Below are 12,458 nucleotides of genomic sequence, written 5' to 3' on the forward strand. Positions count from 1 at the left end.
CTCATTCAAGTGGCCGGCACTGTGCTTAAACCTAATGGAAACAATATTGCCATCTTGGTAAAGTTCAACAGCTGTAAAACAAACAAACAAACAAAAAAATAAGTAAAACATTGCAGGTATGCCACAATCCTCACTCACTTGTCTCCAAGCCAGGTCACGTTTTTTTTTTGTCCCTGTAGTGGTAGCTGGCCGTGTTAGTGCTCGTAAGTTGTTTTTTTTAACCGCACCGAAAGAGCGAGTGGGCGAATTTTTGATAACTCCAAAGGCATCATTCGCGTCACCCTGCACGCATCCGCGCCCGCCCATGCGAACTGCATTGACTTCAATTCAATTGCGCCGCCGGAATTGGTGTGATTTTACTAGTTAAGACTTTAGCGTCGATGCCCATGAGGTCAATCGTGATTGGTCGGTCGATGGGTTGATCCTATGGCATTAAAATTAGACGTCTGCTTATTAGCCGTTATTTGATCATCGTCACTCATTCACATATCAGAAGCGTATACAACAACACTACTTGTCACAAAAATCTAGCACACTAGAACATTGCCCTTTGAGCCTCGGATTTGTTTCATCTACGTTAAAAGTGGTATAACAATGATGAGGAGGGCAGGTAAGAAGTCAAAAACTTACCGTTTCAATACAGAGTGGGAGGAGCACTTCTTTTTCACAAGCTCGTTTTCAAAGTGCGTTTGCAGTGTACGTACGTACTGTCACCAAAATGATGAATCGGAATGCGGAGCGGCATATTCCGTCCGTTGATAAAAACATCAAGTCCAAGTAAATATCCACCATGACTGATGATCATTTGGAAGGGAGCTTGCGTCTTGCTATCCGCAGCTACTGGCTAATTGTATTCAGTGCACGTCATTAAAGTTAGTCGCATGGTGCAATGACTTCATGCAACGTACAGCAACATATATTGTATATTTAAAGAATTCTCAATATATTCATAAATGAATGTTTTGCAGTTTTATAGTAGGTAGATCAATTTGACTTGTTATGGGTTTAAAGCTAAAACTTCAGATACCTTAATGAAAAAAAATACTCTATTTTATTTTGTCAAGTAGCTCCACATCATACTATCATCAACAGGAGGTGCGGGAACACCACGGCCCGGGGGCCACAAGTGGCCCATTAAACGTTTTAATCCGGCCCACCGAACTTGAAAAGGATTAAATGAATAAATCTTGTTAGTGTTTTATTTTCTAATTACTGTGCTATGTCAAAGATAGATATTTTGCTGTAATGCTTTTGTTCATTTTCATTTAAAATTATTATTATTATTTTTTTTCTCCGATGAGGTGAGGTTACCAAAACACTCCATCGATCTGCTCCTGGTCCGGCCCCTGAGTCAAATTTTAGAACCCATTGTGGCCCACCAATCCACATGTTTGCCCACCCCTGATCTACAGTCTACTTAAAAAATTATCTGGATTCAGATGACTTCATTCGTGCAACCAAATATTCATTACACAATTTTTTTCAGCATTGGACAGCTAATAAAAATAATGGGAAATATGAATGGCTTCTAATCTTGTTTGGTGAGCTGATAAGAAGAATAGAAAACAAGCCATTTTGTAATTTCGTAAATTCGAAAGGAAGTACAATGCAGATTTTTTTTCCTTCAATGCAACTGAAAATGACGAGTTGAATTTAAACAGCCCACAAAACAGTGAGTGAAAGACACGCAAATATATCGGATAAAACTCATGTTTTATTTTTTTTTTGCCATTCCTATTGCGCCAAACGGACAAGCTGTGGCAAAAGGAGAGCACAGAGGGGTGCGTACAACGCTAATGCCGCTCTAAAAAACAAAACTCACTGATAACAACAAATAGCAAAGGTGCAGCGAGAGTAGACGAAGCAAGAAGGAAAAACAGTGTTTGGCAACCAATAACATCAACAACAAGAACTAAAAACTTCAGAAGTACAAAAAAAAAAAAAAAGGAGTGCAATCCGAGCTTTTAATAGGAAACGGCATTGTCTACTTCATCGTCATCTAGACAGAAAAGAACTCAAAAGTGAAGATCTGCCCTCGTTTTTAGGATCTTGTCAGAAGCGTCGCATCGCCGTTTGGCCCGCAGCTTTCCAAGGGTGCTTGACACACTTTTGAATTCATGAAACGCCGTTGAACAGCTGTAACCAAGGAGCGTTATTTTCTGCTTTTCTACTTTGGGCACTTCCTTTCATCAGTCGTGGCAGCCCGAGAACAAACATCGTGTCGGAATTCCTGCAGGCTCGCATATGCGAATTTGCTGCTTTCTTTCTTTGGTCAGTCCGGGAATTAAAACTGACATGATTCTTGCTCTAATAAAAAAAATATATATATATTTATATGCTAAAAAGTTTGGAATGGACTTGAAAAGGGTTGGATGCCATTCCAAATCATGATAGTGCTTGCTTCGAACTGTAATAAATAGTTCAGAGATGAACATTGTGACTTGCACTTGACTAGCCCGGCTTTCTTGAGTGAGTGAGCGTCAAAATCAAAAGCGGGTCTTGCTTGAACACGGTCATATTGCGCCATTGCACTCTTACGTCAGAATCGAAACTTGCTCACGAGATTTGGGTCATACTTTGGTCGGTCAGGTCTGGGAATTCCAAATCAAGATGACTCCCTGTTCTGATAAAGAACGATAAAACTACAAAGCTTGATAGGATGCTTCCTCGGATGTATTGGTCAGCTGACATTTAAAATCAAGAGTTGTTGTCTTGAGATGCAAATTGAGACTTTAGTAGAGCGCCAACTAGAGCATGAGCTGATTTGACAACTTTTGTGGGTCAGCTATCATTCAAAGTCAAGATTCGGTTTTGTTTGAAAATGGAACACACTGCATGGTCACTGGTTTCCTTCTTTGGTCAATCGGGGAACAAAACGAGCATTTTTAACACTGTGAGTTACTGTGGATACTGCACACGGCCCTCTCTAAATGAAGCTGGGTTACATGATATTAGGTGATACAATGACATGATAAATAGTTACACACTGAAATGCGGATACCACGTACTGTACGTGTGGTTACACTAGTAGCTTAATGCTAAGTTTGCCTTGTTAGCATGTCACTAAAGCGCTATGATGCGTTTATATTGAGGGGACTGGGGCGCTGGGAGGGGAGTGGCTAATGGAGATGACGCAATGAAAAATTCCTCTCGGTCGGAATCGCGACAGGTACGTCGTGGGCGGTGCCTCCACCTCAGTTGACGTCGGGGTCGTTTGGAAAAGTTGGTGTTCTGACTTTTTCCCCATTTTCTTGCGCATCCTTTATGAGGCCTTGTTGGATCCTTCACATTCTGTTCAAGGGAGAAGACAACAGCAAAATGCATCCTGTCAAAATGTCAGTTAATTTTAGACCCTTGGACACACAGAAAAAAATTAGCATTAATGTGCACTTAAAGTCGTAGAAAAACGTCACTCTGCAGGTGTTTTGCCTTTTCTTTGGTTTTTGGTGCTTTTTTTTTTCTTGTGACACATGATGCACTGCCAAAATGCGTGGCGTCACGCCAGACGTCGGCGCTTTGGTCAACTTTGCAAAAAGGATTTTATAGTTAAAAAAAACTAATGAAATAAAGCATCTGTCCACGATCTGAACGATGATGAAAAGTAAAATTGAAAAAAACATTTTTGTTATTGATCTATAATAAAAAATGGAAATGCTTTTAAAATACAAAATCATCATCTTGCACTTAAAATCTAATCCATATATATATAAATATATACATATATATATATATATATATATATATACATATATATATATATATATATATATACATATATATATATATATATATATATACATATATATATATACACATATATATATATATACATATATATATATATATATATATATAAATATATAAATACATACACTAAAAAAAAGCTAATACTAAACAAGTGTAAAAAAAAGCTAATACTAAAACTAATAAAAATAACCTAAAAAAATTGGGGAAAAAAATAAAAACAAATAACATTGCTCTAGAAACTAATTAAAAATAAAGAAATTAAAAACAAACAAAATAAAAAATGTAATAAAAAAAGAAGTATAATGAAATATCAAAAACTATTACAAGAAAGGGATTAATAATAATACTTATGCAGAACTGATCATTTTAACATCCGTTATTTCCTGTAGGAGCAAAATAGTTTTGAACGCCAAACAACTCTGAGGTTGACCGCCGTCCTGGAACAGGATCTGATCGACATTAGAGGTTCCACTTACACTATATGAACCAAACTATCAGGACGCCTGACTAGCAAATGGATGGGAAATTAAAATATCAGGAAATATGAATTTTGTCACAAAAAACTATTTCGCTTGCTTTTGCTGTAAATACTATAAAGGACTTGTAGTAGTAAATACATACAGTAACGAATAATGCAGGCATCAAAGGAATTATTTAAGTGTGACGACTTGAAAGAAAGCATTTCATTTAAGTGTAATTGTTAAATGGTCCATGAACATTCATAGTGAGAGGAAAAAGAGCGCTCCCGTTAAACGTCACCTCCACAGCAACGACTCCACTCTGTTGATGATGTCAGCCAGATCAAAGGGCAGCGGCATGCTGGGGTCGTCCACGCCCCAGAAGGGACGGTCCACCGGGGCCTCCTCGGGGGGCAACGTCTGCGCCAGGTTGGAGTGGCACCTAAGGAAACAAACGCAGCCTTCAACAATTGCTCACCGTTATACCTAAGTGTAACATCTTGGTGGAATACATGGAAGCCATGACATCAAAACGCGGCGGCAAGTGGATATAGTCCAGATTTACGATTATTGATATCAGGCCAATATCAGTGGGGGAAAAAAATTATCGAAATATATCGATCTACATCCAAAATTTCATATATTAGCACTCACATACAAGCAGTCTATTCTAGAATCATTCTGAATGTACCACAGTATTGTTATTTTGCACTTCAAAGAGTATAATTTGCTTTTATTGACTTTATTAGGGTAATTTCTTGTTTGAGGTTGAATTTATGTAACGCGAATAAATTGGAATAAATGGGTCACATTTTCTAATACCTCCTGTTGCTGACTATTGTTTTTTTGTTTGAATAATATCACTTGATCAAGTCTCTTCTAGTATTTCATGCTTAAAATATAAACGTATGTACAAGTCATGCTAATATTGTTTCGATCGTATCAGAAGTGAAAAAGTTTTATCGAAACACCCCCAAAAGAATTGTATTTTTTGATTTGTCAAGTTTTGTTGGGAAATGTTCGTTTTTCAATAAGAAGTCATGGAAATCTATGGGCACTTGTCTTTTATTATATAAATAATTACAACGAATTAGAGTTGTCCCAATCAGATCACGTGATTGCAAATCAGGGCTGCACTTTTTTACTCGGTAATGCATTGCCGAGGTATCAGATTCAGACGCCGTATTGGCAGATACTTAAAAAAAAATTATTGTGACCTCTCTACTTCGAATAATAATAAGACAAATGTATCAGACTGCTATAGCTGATGGAGGATCAAGTCCCCTAAAAGTACGTTTAGTGAGCCAAGTGGGTGCATGATTGTGTCCGTCACTAAACACACAACAGTGGGCATCACGTGTTGAACCAGAAAGGAGTCTTCTCGTTTGTTTCCTCTTCGGTTTAGGATTTCCTATGGCATTGCATCCAATTAGGTCCTCGGGGGTGTAGTGTGAGTCCTTAATATATTGTTAAGTTTCACTGTATTTTATGAATTTGCCACCACTGTTCTTGTGGTGAGTCAGCAAAGCATCTCTCGTGCAACAACACAGGCTGTGACGTAACCGCTATGGAAACGCATCCTATGACGGATAATGGAGGGTTAAGTGTAAATGTGACAGCCTTTGACGGCCCCGGCAGACCCAGGTCACATCTTTTGTCAGAGCAGTGTAAATATTTACTGTGCTGTGCGCGGGTTGTCATTGTAAATGTGCTCCCCCCGACCTCTCATCGCGGCCGCCTCTTGGCAGACGAGAAGGACCTTTAACCCCAGGGTGCATGTGGAAGACGAGCAAGGCGGCGTGTTGATGTCAGTCGTGTACAGTTCAACAGGATCCGTTCGGAATGCAGGAAATTTCAAGACACTCTCCCCCAAATTGACTCCATCGTGGAAACTTTTTTTTTTTTAATGGTGCAGGTCTTGTTTCCTAACAGAGGTGTAGCGCTCGCTGAAAGGCATTTTTTGTCCATTCTCAGCTCTTCAAATGCCAGCAAAAAAACAAAACGACCCAAAGAAAAAAACAGATACCGTATTGAGTGCCAACACATTTGGAGCATACAGACTGATCTTTCAAGGCTCATAGAATATTGCGTTTTATAACTACGTAAACAGAAAATTGAAATTTTCCAAAGGAAAGATTAGATTTATATCACAAAAAAAAAGTTTGTTTCTACCTTATTTTATATATTTTTTTAGTGATGAACAGTAGAACATGAGTTGGTTTCAACAAAATCACCTACATTGGACCAAAAAAAAAAAAAATCACAAAAATTATTTTTGTTAAAAAATACATTTTATGTGCAACATTGACTTTTAGGAATATTTTTTTGCTTTAGTGATTCCTCAAATATCTGAACAGTTTATTTTTTTTTATAGAATATCAACAATTAAAATGTGCATTTGATTTCAACATATTGACAAATATACAACACTGAAATAATTTGACAATTGATGAACACTATTTGCATGCTATTTAGTAGTCGTATTTAGTAGTGTGTGCGTGCGTCTTGCCATGCAAGTGTGTGTCTGCATGCGAGTGTGTGCACGTCACGTCCTATCTTCTACATCTGAGTTTAAAGCATCTCCATCAACTTTTCTCTCTTTTGTAACACTCTCTGTTGCAGATTTAACATAACAAACACTATCAATCAATCACAAGTTGCTGCTCGAAACGGTCACATTTTCAGAGGTCCGCCATGTTCAGAAGAATCAAGAATTGTTTTGTTTTACGGTGATCTCATCCAAAAGAGAACCAATGCGGTCATCTGCTGGCAACAGTAAGTTTATTTTTTTCTTTAACATCTTAATTATCAAATCACCGCCTATTACCATAAAAAAACAAAAAAAAAACTTAGTTGACGGCAATTGACGGACAAATCGGCGGCACTCCTCTTTAGGATTCCTGGTGACGGCTTTTCACGTCAATGGCGCTCAAAGAGTTGACAGTCAAAGCTTAAAAAAGAACCTAACCATTCTAAAAAATAAGTTCCACATCGAGTTGTATGGTTATCGTCACCCTATTGGTGATGTCACATCATAAAAACACACAGAAGAAAAAAACAAAGCAAACTTGGTCGAGTTATGCTTTTAGATACACGCTGAGCAAAATGCTACGTACTTAGATGTCGCTTGTCGTATGCTATAACACACACACGCCCACACACCCGCGAGACGAGAAAGGTGGGGGTTTTGGGCTCGGTTATGGATGAGGTGAAGGGACATTAGGTTGCCACAATTTGCGGTTATATATTTTAACGCAAGCCACTTAATGTTCCACTGGCTCTCGGCCTAAGTGCTGCTTTTTTGGTGTGGTTAGCGCGGGAACGGCATTAACATCGCGCCGCTCCAATATATCCTGGGCGCCTTGGATCCAGGCCTGATAATAGCATCTGTTAACACGCGCTAAGTACCATTATGTAGCACATCACTTCATAAATAATACGATTAGGCGACCTTGGGGCTTTGCAACGAGCCGTGTGTTTAAATGTTCTCATCATTTATTTAGGGCGCAAATTAAAGGAAGCGCCACTTCAGGAAAAAAAAAAAAAGAGGAGGAGGATGTGAAGTGAAACATTGTCCAAGACGGCACTGGTGTATTCTGCTGACATCAGCGTAAAGTCACCATGGGGCCATGGTGGGTCGGAACTTGACTCGCCGTATGGAGCTGCTGCGTGATTGATTATTTTTACATCATTCCGTGAGCACAAATTGAAAACACGCGTGAACTTGAAGTCATTTCCTGAATTGAATGAACAGTTAACGTACAAAATGACAACCTAAGTAAGCCCCAACCCACAACCAGACATTCACACAAAGACTAACAAGCCATGTTCCTGATGTCAAGCTAACTTACAACACTCAATTTGTTGTGAGTCAGCAACATGCAGTAATTAGAAAACCAGTTCATTTCTTTACATCCTAATTTGTTTTTAATACAAAGCAATGTCCTGCTTTATTATTAAAAACATGTATCCCCAAAAAATTGTGTGGATTACGTGGGCTGAAATGAATGAGCACTGTGTAATAAAATAAAATGAACCAAAACTCATTTTTGACGAATGACAATCTTGACTGTCAATTTACCAGTGAAAAAATAATTTAAATGGACAAAAACATACATTGTGTACGCAACCCTGACAAAGTGTGGAAAAAAAAAACGATGCAGAATGTTCCTGGGAGGTGAGCCTCGTCACATTTAGCACGACACACATCTTATTTTGCTGTTCAGATTTTATCAATAGTATTGTATTTGCCTTTGCTGTATTGCATTAAGCAACCAGGACAAAGACGTGCATCCTTTTTCTATTTCCTGCTCCATGGTTATCATCACACCTGTTCTCCCGTATCCTTTCTGTATTTGCATCCAAACACACGGAACCGTCAAATGAAAAAGCAGACAGACCATTGTCTGAAGATCCTCAATAGAACATCGTGAAAGATTTAGTTAGCTACCTACCACATCTGCCTCGCAGATAAGAGGTTGTTGGTTCGAATCTCGGCCAAAGCATTCTTGTGTGGAGGTTGCGTTTTTCTCCCCGTACTTGGGTGGATTTTCTCCCGGCACTCAGGCTTTCTCCTGCATTCCGTTAACATCCATGTTTAGGTGAGAATGTGATTTGGAATGGTTGTCAGTCCTTATGTGTCCTGCGTTTAGCCAGCGACCAGTCCAGGGTGTACCATGTCTCTCAAACAAAATCATCCGGAAAACGGACGGATGGATGACAATCATAGATAACACTGAGCATGTAATTCACTACACATTTCCAGTGTGTGTATTCTTGTTTGCCAGACGGCTAAAATGCAACCCCAACAAAAAGTCAATACCAAGCGAGGTGCCTTTAAGTTCTCTGGGGAGATGATGGCGATGGCGCGCACAAACACCTGAAAAGGTTCACTTGTGGCACGTGAGTGTGCCTTAACCCTAAGGTCAAAGACAAAAAGAGGTCTAGTAGGAGTGGCGGTTTCTTGGGAGTCCACTCTGCTCCATGGATAAACAGCAGTCAGCTATGCACTGAACTACCCCATCTGGCTCAGTCAAGAGAGATTGGCAATACAATTAGTCACTTCAATTTGTCCTGAGACCTTCTAGCCAGGCCATGCCCGTTCTCAAATGGTATGCTAATGTGAAAGCTATCTGGGTTTCTTTCGTCTCTATTCCACAGAGGCATCCCCTAACTCCGCCCCAACCCCGCAAACTGCACTTGAACTGCGGGCCGGGGCGGGCGCTCCGCAGACTTTGCAATCAGGGCTGAAGCACCCCCAACGCCTTTGCGCTCAAACTAACCACTTTAGCTAAAGTGAGTGTTAATTATGGACAGGCAAAGCAGTCAATAAAAGGTTAATGCAAAAGTCAAAGGAGAAATTCCTTTAAGCATTGCATCATTTCACCATCTCCACGACCACTGGCTACCTCGCAGGTCTTCTAATCAATACGTTTTACTGTAATGCGCGCCTCATCGATTTTTGCCCCTTCCTCAGCCCCGCCTCCTCCCTGGCTTCCATTACTCAGTTAGACGAGAGACACAGAAAAAGATGGAGAAACAAGTAAATAAAATCATTAACCTCAGGTTGGTTCTGTTAGAGAATGCTTGTTTTTTTCCTCCTAAATGTTTGCGAGGAAAGCTTACGGTGGTCTGCCGTCACCACCGCCACACTTAATCACCGGCTGCTGCGTAATCGTGTAGCAGTCCACTCAAGCAGGGCGGTGGGGGGGCGGCCATACATTAAAAGGCCCTAAGCTCTTAACAGGATGGAAATCCACGTAACAGACAACATCAGTGCTTCTGACCGACGTAATTACACTGATAAATGCACAATTTTGTCAGGCCAAGTGAAAAAGAATCCGTGGGACCAGGACGGTGCCCGGACTCTCAAGACAAAGGTGGAGGTGTTCTGAATAGCTTTTCAGAAGGTGTACCAAGAGAATTTTTTTTCAATTTGGGAAAATTAAAACCTTTTTTCACTGGAAATCCACAAGAGTTGGACTGAAGGTACCTCAACTTTTTCTTGTGGTAAGCCTAACTGCCCAACATTCAGAAGATCTCGGTTCAAATCTCTGATGGAATATCTTGTGTTGCACATTTACAGCTTCACCATCTACTCCGCTTTCATCGCAAAAATATATTTAATAATATATATGTGGCCGTTCAGACTACAGTCGTGTTGCAAAACAATCCATATCTGATTTAGGAACACATACGAAAGTGGCCCACATCGGATTTGATGAATTCTGAATTGAGCCGGTCAATCTGTGATAAAAAATAAATAAATAATCAGATAAAGGTCGCATATGGGGTTGCATTAGCCGGCAGCGTGAACTTAGCCTTAGATCACCTGTTCCCTTATGCTCCTACTGACAATCAATTCTGTGCAGGTGTGAGCATTTACAGCCTTGGCAACCCCTCATGCTCCAATTGCTGAGAATGCAATCAGACGAGTTGTGAAAAAGCAGGCATGTTTCTCGTAAATCAAGCAGACCCTCTAGGCGAAGTACGCAACGTGAACCCAAGGAGGTAAAGAATAAATTACACAAGTGTATTTCTGTAACAGTTGTGAAAGTCGAGACGCAAGTGAACATGCGTGTTTGTCATGCAGTTGGGCAGACAGACAGGTAGCATTTAGCTGTGTGCAAATCTGTCAACGGTGCAGCAAAATGTTAGCGAAGTCAAACAGAGGGCATCAACGCAGCACGACTTTTGAACAAGGCTTAACCTGCGAGGCAAAACATTTGCGCTCCGCCCATGCCAGTCATCATCCAAGTATAGCTCAACAAAACTGTGTACAGCTATTTGATTGTGATGAATGCAAACCATCACCAGCCAGTAGGGCAGCCATCCAACCATGTTTTTTTGCCAACCCACCAATCTGTTAACTAATTAACCAGTTACCAGAAAGCCAGCAACACTTGACATTTTCTCTTCATTAATCCATTTACATCAATCCAATCATCACTCATTCATTCATCCAGTTTGCCACAGGTTCATAAACCGACCTGTTAATCAGCAAGCTTGCTAATCATCTATTCATCACAATCTCACATACATCCCTTCATTGATCATCCATCTATTCATCCTTCAATCGATCAGGCAGCGTGTTGCTATCCATTCATCCATTTACTTGCCGTCCATCCATCCATTCATCATACAGTCATCCATTCACTCTTACATCCATCAATTTCCCATCTATCTATCTGTCGAGCCCTTGGCTAACATTCTGTCATCATTTCATTTATTTAGCACGTCATTCTTCTTTGCATTTATCATCCTTAAATTGCATCCAACCTAACCTGTGTCAATACCCATTCATCCATTCATCAGTCAGCCAGACTCCATCAAATGTATCAATTCAACCATCCATTCACCGTCTGTCCAGGTCCCCTACCAGAAATCTATCTTTTAGCCTACCAGACAGTTGGTATCCATCAAAAAATTATTGCTCCATTCATTCATTATCCAGCCTTTAATACAAACCATTCATCGCCTAACCAACAATCCCAGATACCTCGACTGAGCCAGAATCTCTATTCATTCATTCATCCATCAATCATACTATTCATCATCATGCATCCATGCTTTGAGTCAGCTTCTTAATCAACCAACCAACCAACCAACCATTTACTGGACAGCCATTCAGAGAGCCAACCTCTCAACAATCTATTCATTCATCCTTTCACCATTTTATTCTCCATCTCCATCTTTCGAGGTAGCATTACCACCCATCGGCCAGTATGCAAAGGGCCACGTCTTAAACATTCACTTAGTATCAATCACATGCCATTGTGTCTGCAGACAGCTGCTGACTGTACAACTTTTACGATTGTTTGAGGTGGGCGCTTATGTGGGAGAGGGCAACAGAAAGAAAAAGGGGAAGGAGGGAGGTTGTCGGCTGTCCTTCAAATGGATGACATATGTTAATTTCTCTTTGGAGTCTCTCCTCAAGAGCCCAGTCTAATAAAACTAACATCTAATGCACTGCTTTGCCTTTAATCAGCGAATGCACACAACACAGACATGCACCAGCAAGTCAGGAGATGACGCAAGCATTCAATCTGGCACGTGGGCACATCAGTGCTAGGTGCAGCTCAAGTCAGAAAAACTGCGAGGTCCCACTCCCCTTTCTTGCAAGCCAAAGTCGAGGCCGCCCGTTAAACCACATGAAACAAATGAGGCTGGTTATTGGCATCGGACGCCATCGGAGAACGTGACGACCCACAATTTCATTGAGCCAGCGTGATGAAGGCTCTCAAGCTAGCTGGC

The 12,458-nt window shown here is 40.4% G+C and overlaps 1 protein-coding gene across 2 annotated transcripts in view; it reads right to left on the bottom strand.

Annotated features, from left to right (window-relative positions):
- Nucleotides 1-1,696: 1,696 nt before the first annotated feature.
- The window catches only part of fto (FTO alpha-ketoglutarate dependent dioxygenase), a 153,478-nt gene continuing 142,716 nt past the window's right edge, over nucleotides 1,697-12,458 (bottom strand). For both annotated transcript variants that reach the window (XM_088296874.1, XM_088296875.1), the window contains exons 9-10: nucleotides 4,507-4,647; nucleotides 1,697-3,291 (exon numbers count right to left, since the gene is read on the bottom strand). In XM_088296874.1, the coding sequence (XP_088153000.1) occupies nucleotides 3,285-3,291; nucleotides 4,507-4,647 (148 nt within the window). In that variant the 3' untranslated portion in view covers nucleotides 1,697-3,284. The remainder of the gene's footprint in view (nucleotides 3,292-4,506; nucleotides 4,648-12,458) is intronic.

The sequence above is a fragment of the Idiotropiscis lumnitzeri genome, chromosome 5 (genome assembly GCF_059441095.1).
Source record: "Idiotropiscis lumnitzeri isolate Australia: NSW breed Sydney's pygmy pipehorse chromosome 5, RoL_Ilum_1.0, whole genome shotgun sequence".
NCBI lineage: Eukaryota > Metazoa > Chordata > Actinopteri > Syngnathiformes > Syngnathidae > Idiotropiscis > Idiotropiscis lumnitzeri.